At 49.7% G+C, this 21,007-nt stretch overlaps 1 protein-coding gene across 1 annotated transcript; it reads left to right on the top strand.

Annotated features, from left to right (window-relative positions):
• Positions 1–1,797: 1,797 nt before the first annotated feature.
• On the top strand, positions 1,798–20,436 carry LOC110574080 (arginyl aminopeptidase). The gene is made up of 11 exons (XM_021682716.2): positions 1,798–2,291; positions 6,178–6,318; positions 6,623–6,771; positions 11,692–11,808; positions 12,504–12,739; positions 15,106–15,219; positions 16,131–16,243; positions 16,415–16,523; positions 17,713–17,937; positions 18,690–18,832; positions 19,857–20,436. Exons 1-11 carry the CDS (start codon positions 1,854–1,856, stop codon positions 20,013–20,015), a joined length of 1,944 nt encoding a protein of 647 aa, XP_021538391.1. The 5' UTR covers positions 1,798–1,853; the 3' UTR covers positions 20,016–20,436.
• Positions 20,437–21,007: the final 571 nt, after the last annotated feature.

The following is a 21,007-nucleotide window of genomic DNA, read 5'->3' as shown; positions in this document are numbered from 1 at the left end:
AGTGCCACAGAAAAGTGCTTTTCCAAAGTTTTTGGATTTCACTAACAAGTTAAAACATTGATCTTATATGGAAGTTTTTAAAACTACCGTAAGGGCGTCTGGGTGGCTCAGTTGGTTGAGTGACTGCCTTCGGCTTAGGTCATGATCCCGGAGTCCCGGGATTGAGTCCCACATCGGGCTCCCCCCACCCTCAGCGGGGAGTCTGCTTCTCCCTCTGACCCTACCCCCCTCTTGTGCTCTCTCACTTTCTCTCTCAAAATAAATAAAATCTTTTAAAAAAATAATAAAACTACCGTAAGCAGGGTGCCTAGGTGGCTCAGATGGTTAAACGTCTGCCTCTGGCTGGGGTCATGATCTCTGGGTCCTGGGATGGGGGCCCCCAGTGGGGGTGGGACGTCTGCTTCTGCCTTTCTCCCTGCTCATGCTCTCTGTCTCAAATGAATAAAATCTTTTTTTTTTTTTTTAAGATTTTATTTATTTGACAGAGCCAGAGATAGCGAGAGCAGGAACACTAGCAGCGGGAGTGGGAGAGGGAGAGCAGGCTTCCCGCCGAGCAGGGAGCCCGATGTGGGACTCGATCCCAGGACCCTGGGATCATGACCTGAGCCGAAGGCAGGCGCTTAATGACTGAGCCACCCAGGCGCCTGAATAAATAAAATCTTAAAAACAAAACAAAACTGTAAGCATTTCATAAAATAAAATTTTAACACTGTAAAAGGTGACACATGATAAGATACTATTACCTTTTATGAAAACCTTCCTACATTCTTTTAAAAATCTCATTTCCCGGGGCACCTGGGTGGCTCAGTCGGTTAATAGTCTGCCTTTGGCTCAGGTCATGATCAAGGGGTCCTGGGATCGAGCCCCGCATCAGGCTCCCTGCTTGGCGGGAAGCCTGCTTCTCCCTCTCCCACTCCCCCTGCTTGTGTTCCCTCTCTCGCTGTGTCTCTGTCAAATAAATAAATAAATCTTTAAAAAATAAAATAAAAAAATAAATAAAAATCTCATTTCCCACCTGATCAGTGAAAATATCATTGACTGGCTCCTTATTCACAGAAGGACTATTGCAACCCTATTCATACAGAAAAGAAAGTATAAAGTAGAGGTGTCCCTAGCTCAATAGGCTTTATGGGAAATAAAACGCACATGATGGATAGCCAAGCGTTACACTGTATGGTGTTGACTATTCCTTGGCAGAAGAACGGAAAGATAAGTGTGCTTGGAACCCGTGGGGATGGATGAACCTTGATCTGGTGTGGAATTCTGTACTGTTTATCAAGGGTATTTAGACAAACTGCCCTATTGAGTTCTCACAACTCCTGAGATACTACTCCTATCTTACAGGTGCAGAAAGGGGTTTGAAGAGATTCACCTTTGTTGAGGGTGATTTGCCCAAGGTGACACACACAGTCCTAATGATTGCTCCAGCGCAGAGTGTGAGATCTCGAACTCAGACTCTTCCAATTTAGGGCTCAATCTACATCCCACTACCTTCCTGGGAGATTGGGGAACGAAACGTCAGCAGAGAAAGGTGCACACTCGGACTACTGTAACATCGCAGTAGGATGAGTTCGGACAAATGTGGACCAAATTATCCCACCGTACCTTTTTGTCCAAGGTCCTGAGGTATTTCGAATAAAGCTGGAAGAGTGGGCACTTGGAGAGTAAGGGAGAGGTGTGTGGTTAGGTCTCAGGTTTTTGGAGAGGGGCGTGACCCAGCCCAGGCCGCTCTGGGGGCGTGGCGGGCGTGGCGGGGCCTGCGGCGGCCCGGCGCGCTTGGGGCGTGGCTTCCCCGCAGCAGTCGGCGGAGCCGGTGGGCTTTTCCCGTAGTTCCTCAACGGCTCTGCGGGACGATGGCGAGCGACGCGTCTCCGAGCGCGCCTCCGCGGCCGCTGCACTCAGCGCAGGCCGTGGACGTGGCCTCGGTCTCCAATTTCCGGGCTTTCCAGATGCTGCACTTGCACCTGGATCTGCGGGTCGAGTTCGGGCCTCCGGGGCCGGGCCCCGGGAGCCGGGGTTTGAGCGGCACGGCAGTCCTGGAGCTGCGTTGCTTGGTGCCCGAGGGCGCCACCGAGCTGCGGCTCGACTCGCACCCGTGCCTCGAGGTGACGGCGGCGGCGCTGCGGCGGCAGCGGCCCGGCCTGGAGGAGCCGCCCTCTGAGCCCGTGCCCTTCCACACGCAGCCCTTCTCGCACTACGGCCAGGCCCTGTGCGTGGCCCTCCCGCAGCCCTGCCCGGCCGGCGAGCGCTTCCAGCTTCTGCTCACCTACCGCGTCGGGGAGGGACCCGGGGTGAGTTCGACTCCGGGGCCCAGCCCCGCCGCGGCCTCTCCCGGCCGCTTCCTGCCCGCCCTTCCTACCTCGGAGCTGGCCCCCGGACCTGCACTCATCCCCACCCTGAAAGAGAGAGAAGATGCTTCCGCCTTTGCCCGGAGGGGCCCGGAGGGGTCCGGAGCCTCCCGGTGCACGCCTCTCGCCCTCCCACCCTCAGCGCCCTCTCTTCCTCCCAGGCTGCCCCGCTTTCCCTCTTGTGGCTTCCGGCCAGCCTCCGAGCTGTGCACCCTTCGTCCTTTCCACCCTTCCTGCCTCTCCCCGCCCAGCGGTTCTGGTGGCATCTCCACGTTGTTTCCTTCTCGCACACCGCCCTGTCTGGTTGCCATTTCTGCCTGCCGAGGAAACCCTGTCCTGTGCGGCTTTCGGGATAACCGGCTATTTATAAATCGAATTTAACGTTTCGCTGGGCTTTGGGGCCTAGGTCCCTGATAAGGAGCTACTTAGTTTTCCCTTTACGGCAGCCCTGGACACTGCCGGTTAATTTGCCCTGGGTGCTGACTCAGCCCTTTGTCCGTGTGCTCTTGCGGTGCCACAGGCTGAAATAACTCTGAACCCCAGAGAGTTATTTTGGCTTTTTTCCGCGAAGTCCCAGATTTGTTTAATGGAAGAATATGAGTAAAAATGAGAACTAGAATTAGGGTGTTCTAGGCTTTGTAATAAGTTGGCCCTGTTACTACTCTTGATTGACTCTTAAATATTGATTAACTCTTAAATATTACATTTTGGGGTGGGGGACAAATATTGGAAATAAAAGGATGGATGGTTATGTGGCTTACATTTGTAGGAGTTTGGAACTCCTCCATAAAGAGTCCTGAGGCTGTGATTGCTAGCCATTTCTCAGGTAGGGTGGGTTATACGTTTCACCTGTAGGCTGCTTGCCTACAATCAAAGTTCACTTATCTAGCTAGCAGTTCCTTTCACTCTTAGAGCTGGCCCAAAAGACAGTTCTGTTTCCATCTTTATTCAGGGAATAAATGAACCTGTGATAGAACTTGTTTAAAAAATGGAAAGTCCAAACCTCTAAGGCAAAGGAAAAAACCCAGTGCCCTCAAACACTGTAAATGTGTTTGGTTGCCCTGTTACATGCTAGCTTCTGGTTTGGGGCAGGAACTAGGAATTAAACAGGATACCTGGAAAAATTAAGTCCTCTCTGAAATTGCCTACTGAAAATGGCACCTCAAATTAAACGCCAATACTAAACAGCTTTCATTAGAGACTAAGAGCAGCCACCCACCCTTTGCACTGTGAAGGTTGACATTAAAGTCACCTGTATTTATTCCTTCTTCTCATTGCCACCATCCCAAGTGAGGATTCTCACCTTAATCACCGTAGGTAACAGCCTCACCCTGACTTAAGACTCTTTCTTATAGAGCAGAAATACTTGTACTACCAGGCTCCTTCATTTTCTCCTCTATGTCATTATAAACAAAAAAAGGAATTAAGGTATGGTGGAGGGATGACCAGTATTTATTAAAATGTGCCAGGTACTAGTCTATGTGCTTGACAAAAGTTAAATGAGTTGTCTTTACGGAAGTGTCTAGTATAGTGCCTGGTACCTAGTGAATACTGTGTGTTAGTCTTATTGTTAACTCATTAAATTTCTTTCAGTAATAGGATTAAAGACAGTTTAGGGGTGCTGGGTGGCTTAGTCGGTTGACTCTTGATTTCAGCTTAGGTCGTGATCTCAGAGTTGTAAGATTGAGCCCTGCCCCGAATTGGGCTCCGTGCTGGGCGTGGAGCCTGCTTGAGATTCTTTATCACCCTCTCCCTCTGCCCCTCCCCCACCAAAGGATTGAAAATTTAGATTAACAAGAAAAGTGAGCAGATAGTACAGAGTTTCCATATACCCTTCCACATACAGATTGCTCTATTAGCATTTTGCAAGTATGATACATCTGTTAACAATGAACCAATATTGATACAGTATTATTAACTGAAATTCATAGTTGTTTTTTTTTTTTAAGGATTTTATTTATTTATTTGACAGAGAAAAAGAGAGAGCTGCAGCAGAGGGAGAAGCAGGCTCCCCACTGAGCAGAGAGCCTGATGGGGGGCTTGATCCCAGGACGCCGGGGTCATGGCCTGAGCCGAAAGGCAGACACTTAATCGACTGAGCCACCCAGGTGCCCCTAAAGTTCATAGTTTTTTCAGATTTTCATAGGCTTTACTTAATATCTTTTTCTGTTCCAGGGTCCCATCCGGAATACCACAGTATATTTAGCTTTCATGTATCCTTAGGCTCCCCTTGGCTATGACAGTTTCTCAGACTTTACTTGTTTTTGATGACCTTGACAGTTTTTCTTTTTTTTTTTTTTAAGGATTTTATTTATTTATTTGACACAGAGAGAGAGAGAGAGAGCGCATAAGCAGGCAGAGTAGCAGGCAGAGGGAGAGGGAGAAGCAGGCTCCCCGCTGAGCAAGGAGCCCAATGCGGGGACTTGATCCCAGAACCCTGGGATCATGACCTGAGCCGAAGGCAGTGGCTTAACCAACTGAGCCACCCAGGCACCCCAACCTTGACAGTTTTGAGGAGTATTGGTCTGATAATATTGTAGGATGCCTCTCTATTGGAATTTGTCTGTTTTTTGCATGATCAGACTGGGGTTATTAAAAAATTTATTAAAAGTTTATTTTTTACAGCAGTTTTAGGTTCACAACAAAATTCAGTGGAATGTCACAAAGGCAAAGTTCTGTCTTCACATCATATTGCGAATACACAGTATCAGCATGATTTGTGACTGTTTGAAGTTGACCTCACTCATCTGGCCGAAGTAGTGCTGGTTTTTCCACTGTGGTATTTCTTTCTCCTCCTTTCCATCTGTACTATACTCTTTGGAAGGAGGCTTATTAAAATTTTCACACACACACAAAAGAAACTCAAGCAGAGAAAAAGCCAACATCTCCATGTGGCATCTTTATGCCTCTTAAAAGTGTGTCTCAAATACCCGTGTTCAAAGCCTTTCAGTCCACCTGCCGAGGCATGCCTCCCACCTCTGTATCTGAAACCTACCTCCAATTCCCAGAGATCGCCATGCCTTTCTTCACGCTGCTATCTACCTCTTTGAAAATGTCTTCTTTCCTTTCCAGCCATCTTAGTCCTACTCACCTTTAAACCAGAAAGTTTTGCTTCCGCTATGAAATCTTGCCAGAGTTATCTAATCCTTTTATAAATTCTAAGTGGCACTTGGTGCTGACATACCCTCCTCCCCCTCACAGTTATATCTATGTTGTAAGTGAGGTAGAGCATGCAACTCTTGATCTTGGGGTTGTAAGTTTGAGCCCCACGTTGGCAGTAGAGATTACTTAAGAATAAAATCTTTAAAAAAGAAATTTAAAAAATTATATATAGCCAGTACCTATAATGTAAAATACATTTATTCTGAAAGGGTAAGTTTCAGGAATGGAGAACACATATTAATCACAGACTTCTCCCACTTCCCTTCTGCTTTTCTGTGCCTTTTACACCAAGTTCAAATACAGCTGCTTCTCAATTGGTTTTTGTTTGTTTTTTAATGAGAAACTACTACAGCGTGCAGGACTCAGGAGGAAGACAGGATGCCAGGGTCAGAGGCCATGTCTGGAATTCTTGAGATACCTAGTGGGATACAGCGGGGAATAGACCCTTTGTGGTGTTTCTACCATGTGAGGTGGACGTCAATACCTTGGCATGGATTCCAGGGTGGATTAAATACACAGTAGGAGAGAACTTCCCAGTCAGGACCAAACTGCTGGCAGGATTGTAAGGATTACCTAAAATTCTCCCCTGCCAGCCAACTCCTTTTCTCTGGCTGGACTGAGCTCATGTAGGGGGTGTCAGTTTGGAAATGTTCTTCTATTCTCTTAGGTTTGCTGGTTGGCTCCTGAGCAGACAGCAGGAAAGAAGAAGCCTTTTGTCTATACCCAGGGTCAGGCTGTCCTGAACCGGGCCTTCTTCCCTTGCTTCGACACTCCTGCAGTGAAATGCAAATATTCAGCACTTATTGAGGTAAGAGGATTAAGGTTAAGACCTGCCCTTGGGATTGAAGATTTCAGATCTATCTAGTCACATTTCAACTGGTAAATTGTTACATCCGTCCATTGGTACCTCTGCAAAATTCCTCCATGTACAGAAATTTTATTTGTGCTAAATTCCATCAGCTTAGCACAAGTTTAGTTTCTTGAAACCTTTGTGTTCTCCAAGACAGGCTCCCGGTCATGGCTGTCACCATGTAGGTTGCCCACCACGCTGTTCTTAGTGCGAATCAAAAGGAGACTCTGGGTAAAATCTCCTAAGCTTTCTCTCTTGTCAGGTCCCAGATGGCTTCACAGCTGTGATGAGTGCTAACACCTGGGAGAAGAGAGGTCCAAATAAGTTCTTCTTCCAGATGTGTCATCCCATCCCTGCCTATCTGATAGCTTTGGCCATCGGAGATCTGGTTTCGGCTGAAGTTGGACCCAGGTAGGAGACAAAGACCCCCACAGGCAAGGTTGGACTGACCTTGAGGCAAGGAGGCCTCTGCTCAGTGGCCCAGCTGGGATGGTTCTTGGGACAGTCTTGCATCTGCTCTCAAAGGACAGCCTCTCTGTGGCCCGGAAGCGAAGCGTGTGGCATGAGTACAGCGGGAGGAAGGGCTCTCCCCGCCCCGCTCCCCCTCCGCTTCTCATCCTGCTGTCTGAAATGAGGTCATCAGTCCTGCTAACAGCAGTAGCTGCTGTCCTGGGCCACCTTGTGGAGTGCGGTTGGCACCGAAGCAGAAGTTTTAGAAGACTCATCTTTATCACTATCTTTTAGTTCTGAATTCCCTTCTAGCTGTTATATTTGCTTTTTAATCTTTGTACCAAATCTCCCCATTTTCTCCAGCACGTAATTCCCGGAAATATACAACTTTGATCTCATTGTTCCCCTCTGCAGAGAGGAAAGTGGGAGATCCTTCTTTGTCTGCTCCAGATACATACACCTGAACCCATGGTGGCAGAGATACCGCCGTGAAATTAGATGGGTTTAACGGAGATGAATAAGGATTTTGTAAGGTTTCCTGCTAAAAGAAACTTGACCAGGAGTGTTGGTTTTTCCTGGCTCTCGTATTATCTGCCAGTACAGCATAATCCTGCGGTAAAATGATCAAAGGCTGGACAGTGAGCTGTGGCGCTTTTCCCGGCTCTGCTGCTGCGGCCCTTCTCTCAGGTCCTGGAGGCGGTGGTGACCTTGACCGCATTGGTTACAGGCATCAGACCTCATAGCCGGGCTCAGTAGCACTGCTAAGATCATGAATCTTAGTTCCTGGGCTTCAGAGAGAAGGAGAGATGGGATGCCATTGGCATCTGCTTCCAGCACACACACTGAACACAGTACCAGTTTTGAAAGACCAGGTGCTCTCCTGCCACGAAGGGCAGTCTTTCTGACAGAGTGGGTCGTACGTAACCAAAGGAGCGTCAGCGTTGCAGTTGACCGGAAAGTAAATAAGTAAAGGAATGTTATTTTAGAGAATTGAGTCTTACTAAGGTTCTGTTAGTAAGAGTATGAACTATTTTTTTTTTAATTTTTTTTTTAAGATTTTATTTATTTGCGAGAGAGAGAATGAGAGACAGAGAGCATGAGAGGGAGGAGGGTCAGAGGGAGAAGCAGACTCCCCGCTGAGCAGGGAGCCCGATGCGGGACTCGATCCAGGGACTCCAGGATCATGACCTGAGCCGAAGGCAGTCGCTTAACCAACTGAGCCACCCGGGCGCCCCTATTTTATTTTTTATTTATTTATTTTTATTTTTATTTTTTTAAAGATTTTATTTATTTATTCGACTGAGAGACACAGCGAGAGAGGGAACACAAGCAGGGGGAGCAGGAGAGGGAGAAGCAGGCTTCCCGCGGAGCAGGGAGCCCGATGCGGGGCTCGATCCCAGGATCCCGGGATCATGACCTGAGCGGAAGGCAGACGCTTAACGACTGAGCCACCCAGGCACCCCTATTTATTTTTTTAAAGACTATTTATTTGAGAGAGAGAGGGAGAGAGATCATGAGCCGGGGGAGGGGCAGAGAGAGAAGCAGGCTTCCCATAGAGCAGGGAGCCTGATGCAGGACTCGATCGCAGGACCCCAGGATCATGACCTGAGCCGAAGGCAGATGCTTAACCAACTGAGGCAGGTCCTTGCCTTGCGGGGGAACATCTTAGGGTTTTGTAAAGGTATGTTAGTTGAGAGGGTCTTCTGGCAAACTTTGCCCCCAGTCCCAGTCCCTGTTACCACAGGAGGAAAATCCTGGGCAGAAGAGATAGTGGGTATGTCCTAGTCATGTTTTATATATAATCTCTTCTAATCCTTACATAACCTCACTGAGGGGGTTACTGTTGTCTCCCTGTTGTGGATAAAGCTAACTGAGGCTTCTGGTGGGATTACTTGTGCAAAGTCACATCGTTGGCAGAACTGGAATTCCAATCCAGGCATTTCTGTGCAGAGCCAGTGCTTGCTGAGCTAGACTACTGGCAATAAAAATCCAGCCTGACCGAGAACATTCCAGTTTCTTTAGACAGAAATCTCTGTACTGGAGGAGGTATCTCGGATGCCCCCTGTCTAGCCTGGCCTTCATCTTCTCGTTGTAGCAAGCTGAAGTAGCCTGGGTTGAAGGACTTTGCTAGTTGTGATATCCAAGCTGATCACAAAGCAATTCCTTGAAGACTTTGACACCTATGTCATGGTCTTTTCTCAGCTCTGTCAAATCATTTTTGGTGACTCTCTTCTCCATCTGGATTACCTGTCCCCATGCCAGGGATGAGGGTGGCTTCAGGGTTCCTCAACCTCCTCTACTCAGGGACCCTCTCCACCTGATCCAGCCCCCAACACTCAGGGGCACACACTCTACAATCTAGGGCCTAGCTGTGGGCATTCGCATGAGCTGTGCTGTAGCAGAAATTTTAAACACCTTTGCCTCATTCATTCTCTGACCCCATGCCCCTAACCTGCCAGCCCCCTGGTGACCTCACTCTTGCTATATCTGCTTCTTAAGCTAACCGAGGCCTTTCTTCCTGCAAGCTGTGCGTTTCCTCCTGGGCAGCCAGCCTCTTGTGGCCAGGCCCATCTTTTCTCTGTGGCCCAGGTGTGGGGTTGATCCTCTCTTCCTGACACAGCAGGCCGCCTTGCGTGCTTTCCTGCTGCTCTAACTTCCAGCGCCGGGTCCTGCTGTCCCCTTTCTCTACTTCTGTACCTGGGTGTCTGAGAGGAGAATACAGCTGTGCATACTGATTGTACTATCCCTTTCTGGTTTCTTGGTGAAAAGCTGGAATTGAAAGTTGAAATAGGGATGCCTGGTGGCGTAGTTGGTTAAGCGTCTGCCTTTGGCTCAGGTCATGCTCCCAGGGTCCTGAGATTGAGCCCTGCTTTGGGCTCCCTGCTCATCGGGGAGCCTGCTACTCCCTCTGCCCTTCACCCCTCTCATGCTCTCTCTCTCTCTCTCTCAGATAAATAAAATCTTTTTAAAAAGTTGACATTTATGTGGTTTTCAAGAAAAATAGAACAAATGTCGTCTTCAACTACAGATAGATGCTTTCAATTATTGCTCACCAGTCCTTCTATTTATCTTCCTAGCTCACTCTCCTTAAAGGATGACTCTTGTCTTCAAATTTCCTATTCAAACACCAGATCCTCCCTCCAAGCAGATGATCTTGTCTCCTACTTTATTGAGAATATTTAATTTGTCAGATATGGTTATGTCAGCTTCCTGTTTTCCACGTAAAAAGTCATCTTCATAGGCTTTCGTCCTCCCCATTTTCCCTCCGGACTCTGAAGAGGGGTGTCCATCCTTCTGTTTAAAGCCACATCTCTGCATTTGAGCCATTGTTGTTGGTTCAGTCCCTCCCCAAATCCAGTGGGGCTTTGCCTCATTGTTTAGCCCTCACTTTTCAAATGTGCAGTCTTCCCCCCAATTGGCTCTTTCCTTCCAACCCTAACCATGTTCCTGTTTCTTGTAGCTTGAAAAAAGCAAAAAACAAACTCATTGACTCCATGTTCCCTCTTAGCACACTAGTGCTTCCCTACTTAGCCGAGTTTCTTAGAAGAGTAGCGTTTCTGCTCGCCCACCACCCACGTACTGCTTGGACCCGTGGGAATCCAGCACCTCTCCCCATTGTGCCACAGAAACTCCTGTAGTAAGAGAGGCCACTGGCCTCAGCATATGTAGCACATTGGCTCCTCCTCAGTCCTTGTCTTGGTGTTCTGCACTTTTCTTCTGCCTCTTGACCCTCCTCTGGCTTCCATGACGCAATTCTGTCCTGGTTCCAGGACCTCCTGGCTCTTCCTTTCTGGTCTCCTTTGTGGACTCTTCTCTGCCTAGCCCCACCGTGTGCTGGTGTTGCCCAGGACTCTGTTTTGGACCCATTCGCCTTTCCTCCATGCTTTTCTTGGGGATACGCACTCGCTTTTGTAATTTAAAGGTATCTTCTGGGTACTGCAGCTAGAGTGATCTCTCAGGATTCAATCTGATTAATACCACTTATTGGTTTATTTTTTTTTAAGATTTTATTATTTATTTGAGAGAGAATATGAGCAGGGTGGAGGGGCACAGGGAGAGGGAGAAGCAGACTCCTCGCTGAGCGGGGAGCCCGAGGTGGGACTCGATCCCAGGACCCTGGGATCATGACCTGAGCCAAAGGCAGACCGCTTAACCGACTGAGCCACCCAGGCGCCCACCACTTATTGGTTTAAAATGCTCTCATGGCTCTGAAGGTCCAGCTGTGTCACGTGGCATATCGGGCCCTTTGTGACTGGAGCCTCGAGGGCCTCTTTACCCGCTCTTCCCCTCCCCTCCCCCAGCCCTGATCTGATGGTAAGTGCTCCAGTATCCCAGACTCTCGGTGGTTCCTCACCTGCATGTACAGTTTCCTCTCCTTGGCCCTTGCTTCTGCTCCTGGGGAAGCTCCTGCTCCTTCTCCTTCTGCTAGAGCAGTTCCTGAGCTTCCACAGGGACAGAGGGGAAACCTTCCCTCCTCCTGACCTGGAGCCCATCCACTTTGCTATCTTACGTGCTGTCTTCTTTCATCTTCCCCGCTCACTTTACAGATAGACGCACTGAGGCTCAGGGAGGTCAGTGACTGTAAGGTCACCTTCAGTGCTGGAGACGGAACATGATGGCTCTGTGAGTTCGAGCCTGTTGCACACGGGGACAGCTCCTCCAGGACGCTGTGTTGGGGTCTTATTTATCAGGTGTAGCGAGCAGTCTTGGACCCGTGTAGGCGATCTGACCTTGCACCTCCTGTCTCTGTGGCTGGCCACACTGTCGCATGCATTCGGCTCAGATATGAGACTGCCAGGTTTCTCCAGGTGCTTTTGAGATCGGGCCTCCACGATGGGTCTCCAAACACCAGCCTGCTTTTTTCTGTGCTCTTGTCTTTAGGAGCCGGGTGTGGGCTGAGCCCTGCCTGATCGAGGCTGCCAAGGAGGAGTACAACGGGGTGATAGAAGAATTTCTGGCCACAGGAGAGAAACTTTTTGGACCCTACGTTTGGGGAAGGTGTGGTATCACATTGACTCTAATGTCTTTAGCTAAACTGAGTCCCTGGTTTCCCCCTCTCTTCCTTCTGGTGCTGCTTCTCCTCTCTCCCCTAGAGCCAAGTTCCCCAATCCTGGAAGTAAAGGAGAGGAGGAAGAGAAAGAGGAAGGGAGAAGCCAGGCCTACTTCACTGTGCTGAGGAGGGACCCGGAGAGAGAGGGTTATTGAAGTAATAAATATGGGCCTTCCAGCTGCTGAGTGTGGAGATGGGGAAACACTGTCAGGGATCTTGGGGACCTTTGTGACTTACCTTTCCTGGTGACTAGAAGCAGCCACACACTCCCATTTTTTCCTTTGACATCTCCAGACTTTAGCCACCTCAGATCAAAGGCTCTGTTAGATCTGTGTGACCCCAAGCGAGCCATCAGCAAGCTGACTGTGACAGAGCTGATGATAGGACCATACCCTGCTTGGAAGGAGAACAGGGAGCAGGTTTCAGAGAGCCACCTCCAAGAGGGCAAAACCTGGGGAAAGGGAGGTCCCAGCGACTTGGGGACGGAGGAATCTGAGTGTCATTTCAGCGCTGGGCTTGGGGTTGCGTGCTGCCTCTTCAGTGGCTGCATCTGTCTAGGCCGAGGGTCCCACCTGGGGAAGTGAGGCAAGGTCTCTGCCCTGGGGAGCCGAGACCTGTCTGTGACCTCCTGCTTTCTCGGCAGGTATGACCTGCTCTTCATGCCACCATCCTTTCCGTTTGGAGGAATGGAGAACCCTTGTCTGACCTTTGTCACCCCCTGCCTGCTGGCAGGGGACCGCTCTTTGGCCGACGTCATCATCCACGAGATCTCCCACAGTTGGTTCGGGAACCTGGTCACTAATGCCAACTGGGGTGAATTCTGGCTCAATGAAGGTTTCACCATGTATGCGCAGAGGAGGATCTCCACGGTCCTCTTCGGTAAGCCAGCTCTCCTAGGGACCCCACACCCCATTCTTTGACCTGCAAGGCCAGTGTGATCTCCTTCGGGGTTTCGGGACACAAGCGGGCATGAAGGGAGGGGCAGTGGTGCAGAAAGCTCCGGCGAGAGGCCAGCAAGGGCCGGCTCTAGACAAAAGTCCCTTCCAAGTGGATGAGCCCCATTGCGTCACATGGCAGTAGGCGCCGTGGGGAGAGGGCGTCTCAGAAACTGCATGTTGGCTGAATGAACCAATGGGGCCCGACAGTGAAAGGACCCTGCAGCTAAGCTGAAACCACACTCAAAGCTCTGTTCTCCCAACAGCCAGGCAACCCCTCGGGGAGAGTTGCCCAGGGTCATTCACCCACATAGCTAGTTAATCTTACAAATGAATCATAAGAGGGCGCCTGGGTGGCTCAGTTGGTTAAGCGACTGCCTTCGGCTAGGGTCATGATCCTGGAGTCCCGGGATCGAGTCCCACATCGGGCTCCCTGCTCGGCGGGGAGTCTGCTTCTCCCTCTGACCCTCCTCCCTCTCATGCTGTCTCTCATTGTCTCTCTCGCAAATAGAATCTTTAAAAAAAAAAAAAAAAATGAATCATAAGATCATTATAATCATTACCTCCTATTGAACACCTACCTACCAGCTTGGTACAGGCACTTTATTAAAAATACGTCATTTAACAATTTCACAATAGCTCTATGAAACAGATATGATTTCCATTTTATATATGAGCTCACTGTGACTCAAAAAGTATAAGAAATGTGTCCAAGCCACTTGGCAGGTGGGGGCAGAACCCCACATTGAGCCCAGGTGTGCTTTTAAAATAACTTTCTCAACATTGTCTCATTATTGAAAACCTGCTACATATCAGGTGCTTTAAAAATATAACATGTATGGGGTGCCTGGGTGGCTCAGTCGTTAAGCATCTGCCTTCGGCTCAGGTCATGATCCCAGGATCCTGGGATCTAGCCCTACTTCGGGCTCCCTGCTCAGCGGGGAGTCTGCTTCTCCCCCTGCTCATGCTCTCTCTCTCTGTGTGTCTCAAATGAATAAATAAATTTAAAAAAAATCCTAAAAAAAAATACATAACATGTATTATTTTTATTATTTCTCTCATCAAAATCTATTTTGATCTATATGGGAAAGCACGCACAATAGATTTATCCATAATCTCACTGTTCAGAGATAATTGACGTATATCCTTTCAGACATTTTCCTGTATGTGGGTGAATCATCAGACCTTCCAACTGCCTTCATAAAGTTAAACATTTTCCCAAGTCATTAAATTTTCTTCTATAGCTGCATTGTATGGACGTTTCTTAACATACTCAGTTTCCAGTTGTTAGGTTATTTTCAGTTTTTCTTTTTTTTTTAGAGAGTGTGTGTGAGCAGGGGAAGGGGCTGAGGGAGAGGGCGAGAGAATCTCAAGCAGACTCCACGCTGAGTGTGGAGCCCAACAGGGGGCTCCATCTCATGACCCTGAGATCATGACCTGAGCCCAAATCAAGAGTCGGATGTTTAACTGACTGAACCACCCAGGCGCCCCTGTTACTTTCAGTTTTCTAATGAAAGAATATTTGGACAAATACTTCTACATATAAATGTTCGTAACATATCCCAGACCATCTCAATGGAGATAAATTCCTAGAACTGTAATTTCTGGATCCAAACATTTTAAAGAGTTTTTAGCACATATTGTCCATTGCCTCCCAGAAAGTTTGTGCAAATTTACTTTCATTCAGAGTATATGGAACAAGAGCCTGTTTGTGAATATCTTACTGAGCCACTAAGAATCCTGCAAGCACATGTTGTCAGCCCACTGTGCAGATGAAGAAGTTGAGGTTAAGAGAGATTGAGTACCTCTCCCAGAGTCTGAACACCTTGTGAGTGGCAGAGGAGGCTGGTTCGAAACCTGGTCCCTTTCCCCTCCATTTTTAGAGCCAGAAGGAAATGTAGAGACACCTAGAAAAATGTTGGGTGACAGTTTCTGTTGTCTGACAGGAACAGTCAAATGAAAATAGTCTGCTTTTATTGAAGATCAAATTACTATGTCTAAAAATAAAAGCATATTAATGAGGAAAGGTAACAGTCACAGGAAAAGGTGTGAGATTCCCTCATCCTCATGTCTGGGCGAGACTGACAGCCTGAGCTAACTGAGTCATTTGTAGTCCAGAGCAACAAGGAGCTGGGGGCTGAGTCAGGTTCTCTGTCACTGACCCTTCTGGCCCTGGGGTCCCCAGAGGGTCACAATATGAATCTTCAGTTATCTGTCATTGTTCTTGTGGCCACAAGGAGGCAGCACACCTTCTTGTCCGGAAATTATACTTGGACGTGGTTTGAGGCCTAAGGATTCTTTTTGCCCCAGGCTCTGCTTACACCTGCTTGGAAGCTGCAACTGGCCGGGCTCTGCTTCAGCAGCACATGGACATCACTGGCGAGGAACACCCGCTCAACAAGCTCCGCGTGAAGATCGAACCAGGTCCGGAAGGCTCCTCTGTCTGACTACCCCCTCCCCGACATTGAGCTTGGAACCCCAAGTTATTTGAGCTTCATGTTGATCAGTGCACACCTTGAATACTCTCCTTGGGAAGAAGGAGCCCTCCAGAGCTCTTTTTAGCCATTCCCTGGCCTCTAGGCAGACTCAGTGGAAGCCATTCCAGCCCAATGGGAGTTCTTTCCAGTTTTGTGCAGTTCTTAGTGACTTTACTGTTGCTCTGCATTTGTACGGGCCCCTATCATTTTCCAGGGCTCTTTGCCATTCTTTTTCTATCAAGTCAGACCTGTAGTCTTGTAGATTGACCGCTTATTTTACAGAGGACGTGAGTGAGCGCCCAATAAGTCAAATGACTTGTCCAAGGTCATGTGTTTTTATTTTCTGACATCTTTCTTTAGTTCCATGTATGACTAATCTAAAACCTTTGTGTGTGATTTAAGCTCACGTTCCTTGATGCCAGTGACCATGAAAATGAACTTCTTGTAGACTGGTCATTCGTTTATTTTGGTCTAGAACATTCGTAGAAACAACCACTTGTTCTGGGAGGGGAGGTTGAGTGGAGGTGGTGACCAGTTGGGCTGGAAAAGGCACCAAGCCCTGTGCTCAGTCCTAAGAGTCCATGGAACCCACTGGAGCAAAGCAATCCCAGGAATAAGGAAACTTGCCAATTCCCCAGGAAGGCTGGTTCTTTGTCTTCTTGTTAGATCCGTAGTTAATGACCCTTTAAGATCAACTTTGAAGTGGCTTGAGAGAGGCCAAGGTGGATCTGGAAACTTTCTTGGCCTTGCTGAATCCGAGGAAGCTGAATTCTGATCTCGTCCATAATTACTTGTAGAATCTGGAGCTGGAGAAGGACAGCAAAGTGACAGGTTACAAGTGTCTGCTTTCTCTGCTAGGTGTGGACCCAGATGATACCTACAACGAGACTCCCTACGAGAAAGGCTTCTGCTTTGTCTCATACCTGGCCCACTTGGTGGGTGATCAGGATCAATTTGACAATTTTCTCAAGGTATAGTCTACTCAGAGATGGGAGAAGGAGGCGCTGAGAAGCCAGCCGGGCCAGAGTTCAGGGGTAGAGACGGGGGCCGAAGGGACAGGGGTTGGAGGAGGACCTGAGGCACGGAGGGACTGTACTCCCCACAGGGTCCAGCATGACTGAAAAGTACCTCCCTCCCTGCAGGCCTATGTTAATGAATTCAAATTCCAAAGTATCTTAGCCGAGGACTTTCTAGAATTCTACTTGGAATACTTCCCTGAGCTGAAGAAAAAGAATGTGGAGTCCATTCCAGGTGAGCAGAGGAGCTGGCTTAAGGCTCCTGGGAGATAGTAGAGAATTATGTCTGATTTATATCCAGGAAGACTGAAAGTGGGGCGGGAAAATACGAAATCCAAGTCCTCCAGTAAGTGGCACCTAGGGGCGCACACCCAGGGTCCCAGGCCTTGTTCCACAGGAATGATTTCTCTCAGCTCCTCCTGGCCTCGTTTTCTCCACTTTTTCCCCTCAGTGTCTCCTCTGTGTCCCCATTTTCCTCACACGTACACACACATAACCAGACCCCTGACTCTGCCCAGAGAGCTGCTGCCGCCCCAGCTATGACCCAGGCCCGCGGTACCGGCAGCCGCCCCGCCTTGCAAGCATGGAGTTGCCCCATACGGCCTTCTGAGTGAAGCCAAATCCCGGTGGCCCCCCTGATTTCGGCTTGGGAGGCCCTAAGAGAGAGGAGATGGTGGCCTGTCGTGGATGAGGCTGCCCCTGGAGACACCCCACTTCTGCTGGGTACTCTGAGTCAGGCCATCGTTGGTCTGGTAAACTCACGTCCCCTGACAGCTGGGACTGGTCAGGCCTGGGGCACCTACCCTGTGCTTGGAGGCCCGCACTTGAAGGTCACGAGACTCCCTGGCTAATGAAAGTTAATAATTACTGAGTGCTCACTACGCACCAGGCAGCATGCTAGACTCGTACTGTGTATTTGCTTATTTAATCCTCACCACTACCAACACATGCAGGGCCTCTTGCCTTTTATCATTTCACAGATAAAACGGAGGCGCAGAGAGGCGAAGTAACATGCCCGTGGCCTCCCAGTTAGTTCATGGCGGGGCTGGGATAGGAGCCCAGGCAGCCTGGCCCCAGGGCCCAGGAGCTTCAACACCGTGCTGTTCTCATCTGAAGGAGAACGTGAACTTGACTAAAGCTAGGAAAGCCTTCATCCACTTGGTTCTGGCAGCCCAGTGTTAATCAAAACGACTGTCACAGTAGAAAAAGGGGCCATCCAGTCTGACAATAACAATCTCTGGGTCTCAGTATTAGTGAGACCCGACCGGAGCAGGTAGTTCTGTGAGAAAGTGATGTTAAAATTAGAGAAGCAGTTTGGGATCGAGAGACGCAGACAGGAGCTTGCGATCTAGGTGTTGCTGGAGCCAAGTTGACCTTGAAGCTGCCAGAGAATTCTGACAGCCCCCTCTCCTTCCACCAAACAGGTTTTGAGTTTGATCGGTGGTTGAATACCCCGGGCTGGCCCCCCTACCTCCCTGACCTCTCCCCTGGGGACTCACTTATGAAGCCCGCTGAAGAGCTGGCCCAGCTGTGGGTGGCCAAGGAGTTGGACATGAAGGCCATCGAAGCTGTGGCCATTTCTGCCTGGAAGACCTACCAGCTGGTGTATTTCCTCGATAAGATCCTCCAGAAATCCCCTCTCCCTCCCGGTAAGAAAAAGTGGGGTAAATCAACGCAGCATATCAAGGTCCCTTGTGTACAGAGCTTGATATCAGGGGCAGGGCTCACCCCTCGGCAGCTGCCAGGGGTTGGCAAGTGGATGCAAGCCCCTCAAGGTGAACACGTCAACAGCTGCTGTGAGTCCTGCACACAGGTTAGGAAGAGAATCCTAAAGCCTAGCGCTTGCTGTGCCCTCGAGTTCTGCAGGTGATTCTTCTCAGCTCTTCACATCGAAGTCTTCCTTTGAGTCCTCTTGACCGCTCCGTGCGGGGGGCTGTGATTGTGACCCCCAGGGAACGGAGGATGAGCTTGTGCACAAATAGCCCCCACTCTTGGTGCGTGGCTGCTCAGCCAGAAATAACATTCACCCGGAGGTGCTGGAAAGAGAACCCGTGAAAGCCAGGAGAACTTTCAGCAGCTTAGTGGTGGTGGGAGAAAAGGGGCGGGGGGGGCGCAGCATGTTTTAGGGGGATACCTGGGCTTTTAACCTGGAAGGTAAGTGGGATGATGGCAGAAAGTCTGTAATTACAGTAAGGGAAGTTTGGTGGAAGAGCCTTAGAAATGAAGGTAAACTTAAGGATCGGACAGCGCCCTTCCAGAGAATAAGATGAGCAGGATGAGTGTAAAGGGGGTGGTCGGGAACCTCCGTGACGTCATCCTGGGGGCTTTCAGGAGGGCCTGTGGGCAGACACACTCGTGTCTCTGATGACACAGCCATTAAAAACCCGTTTTCTTTCTTCAGGGAACGTGGAGACCCTCAGAGAGACATACCCAAAGATCTCAGACTCCCAGAACGCGGAGCTCCGGCTCCGATGGGGCCAGATTGTTCTTAAGAATGACCACCAGGAGGATTTCTGGAAAGTGAAGGCATTCCTGCAGAGCCAGGTGGGTGACCCCCACACAGTGGGCCGCCTCGCCCTACTGTCCATAGTCCCGTGGGTCGAGCCTCCCCATGTGCCCTTCTGTGGAGCAGAGGAGGGAGGGGAAGGGAGAGGACCCAGCACAGTGGTCTGGTCCCTGAGTGTGGCTGGGGGAGGTGTTCCCATGGCGGGAAGAAGCCTCCGGGGTTGGGGAGCTTTTTGCAGATCACCAGGTGAGGCCTGAAGGGTCCAAGCTGGTCAGAGCTAACCCCAAACTGGGAAGAAGGGTAAAGCAGGACTCGAGGGCTGGTCTTGGGGAGAGGGGCCCAAGGACAAGAGAGGTGAGTGAAGGGTAAGATCATAGGTTCCTGCTTCCTGGGGAAGCCCGTGACCTGGGAGGGCTCAGAGGCCAGCAGGAGCCTCGGGCGCCCCGTGAGAGCGGCTCTGCTGGGGAAGGGGCGGAGCGCCTCAGAGCCCAGGGCAGGATGGCGCTGGGTCCAAAGCAGCGCTCGGATGCCCTCATCCGTTTGCGGTAGGAGCTGTGCTCCTGTCTGGAGGTGTTGTGAGCCCTCTGCAGGCTTCTCCAAGCCTCTGGAGTTGAGGAGCTTTGTGATGTAGCTTTCTCACATGGGTGTGAATTTGACTTGTGGGTTTTCTTGTGCTTGCCTGCAGCTGGGCCTCACGCGGCCCTCAGTTTTATGGGCGGCAGCCTTTGCTATCAGCTCAGTCTTGATCTAGGTCGTGAGTTCAGGCCTCGTGTTGGGCTCCACGCTGGGGAGCCTACTTAAAAAAAAAAAAAATGAGTGTAGACACCCCTGTGCTAGCATGGATTGGCGTGAATACGAAGATCTACCTGCAGGGATCTTTGGCCCCAAGAAGATGCCAGAATAAGAGCACGCCTGTCTGGGAGCCTCCTTATTCTAGCGCTGCTACCCACATCCCCTTTGGCACCTGCTGAGGCCTGCTGTTGGAGCGGCCCCGGGGCCGGGGGCTGTGCCGACTCACTGAGCAGGCTGCTCAGGCCACGGGTGTGTGTGTGTTTCTTGCAGGGGAAGCAGAAGTACACTCTTCCGCTGTACCACGCAATGATGGCTGGCAGCGAGGTGGCCCAGACCCTTGCCAAGGAGACCTTCGAGGCCACTGCCCCCCAGCTCCACAGCAATGTAGTCAACTACGTCCAGCAGATCGTGGCACCCAAGGGCAGTTAGAGGCTCTGGGCCGGGCTTCTGCCTCTTCAGACTTTGCAGGCTTTCAGAATACTGTTCCTAAATTCCAGTTCTCCAGTCAAATTCCTGAAGTTTACACACCCTTGGGGAAATCTGGTCTCTGGGCTTGGTGTCTGTGACTCTTGGGCCTCTGCTCTGGTGGAAACTTCTCTGGACCAGCAAGTCCTAAGACCAGAGAACCTTCCACAGCTCTCTGCTGGCTTTGGTGAGGGCGGGCAGTCTTCTCCCTCCTCCCTGCTGTCTGGGAAGATCAGAGATTTTCTTATGCCTCCCTTCCCCTCTTTTTTCCCTCCCCTTTTCTTTTCTTTTCTTCTTTTCTGATTCTTGAAGTACTATGCAAAGGGCTGCATTCTGGTAATTCATTTTTTCAGGTTTAATCTTTATTTTAATAAATATTTTTAAATGAAAAGTATTGAAGTTAGAGTTATGACCTGAGTGGCTGTGAAAATTCTGCTTCCACACGTGCCCTCTGTGGGGGCAGATGTTCTAAGAAGGTCACGGGGGTGGGGGGTGGGGGGGGCTGCCCCAGAGGCTGACAGCACTTCCCTGTCCGCAGGAAACTCCGGGCCTAGGAGGTAGGGGTCTCACACCTGCAGATGGAAGAATACAGGGCAGTATGCCCATTGCACACCTGTAGCGAACAAACCTCATTCCAGTTCTCTGTGAAGGCAGCTAAATTCCCTACCTGCAGGGCCATTCCTGTTCATCTGTTCCATTGCTTAAAAAATGTGTATTTTAGTGTTTTTTCTCTGGCCTTCTCACCATCCTTCCCTGGGCCTCACCTGCTTTTGCTCCTGGATAAGTTTTTTTTTTTTTCCTGGGTAAGTATTTTAATGGTGTGGTAAGAAATAGAGTCGGTTCAGAACTTGGCACTAAGTTCCGATTTCCTGGTTTCAACACGGGAATCTCAGCTGAGGGAGGGTCTCGAAGAAAAACCCAATATTTAAATATATTTAAGTTGCCTTTTTTTTTTT

This window comes from Neomonachus schauinslandi, chromosome 6 (genome assembly GCF_002201575.2).
Source record: "Neomonachus schauinslandi chromosome 6, ASM220157v2, whole genome shotgun sequence".
NCBI classification, from domain to species: Eukaryota; Metazoa; Chordata; class Mammalia; order Carnivora; family Phocidae; genus Neomonachus; species Neomonachus schauinslandi.
Note: the sequence above shows the minus strand (reverse complement) of the source record. Positions and strands in the feature narration are given on the sequence as shown.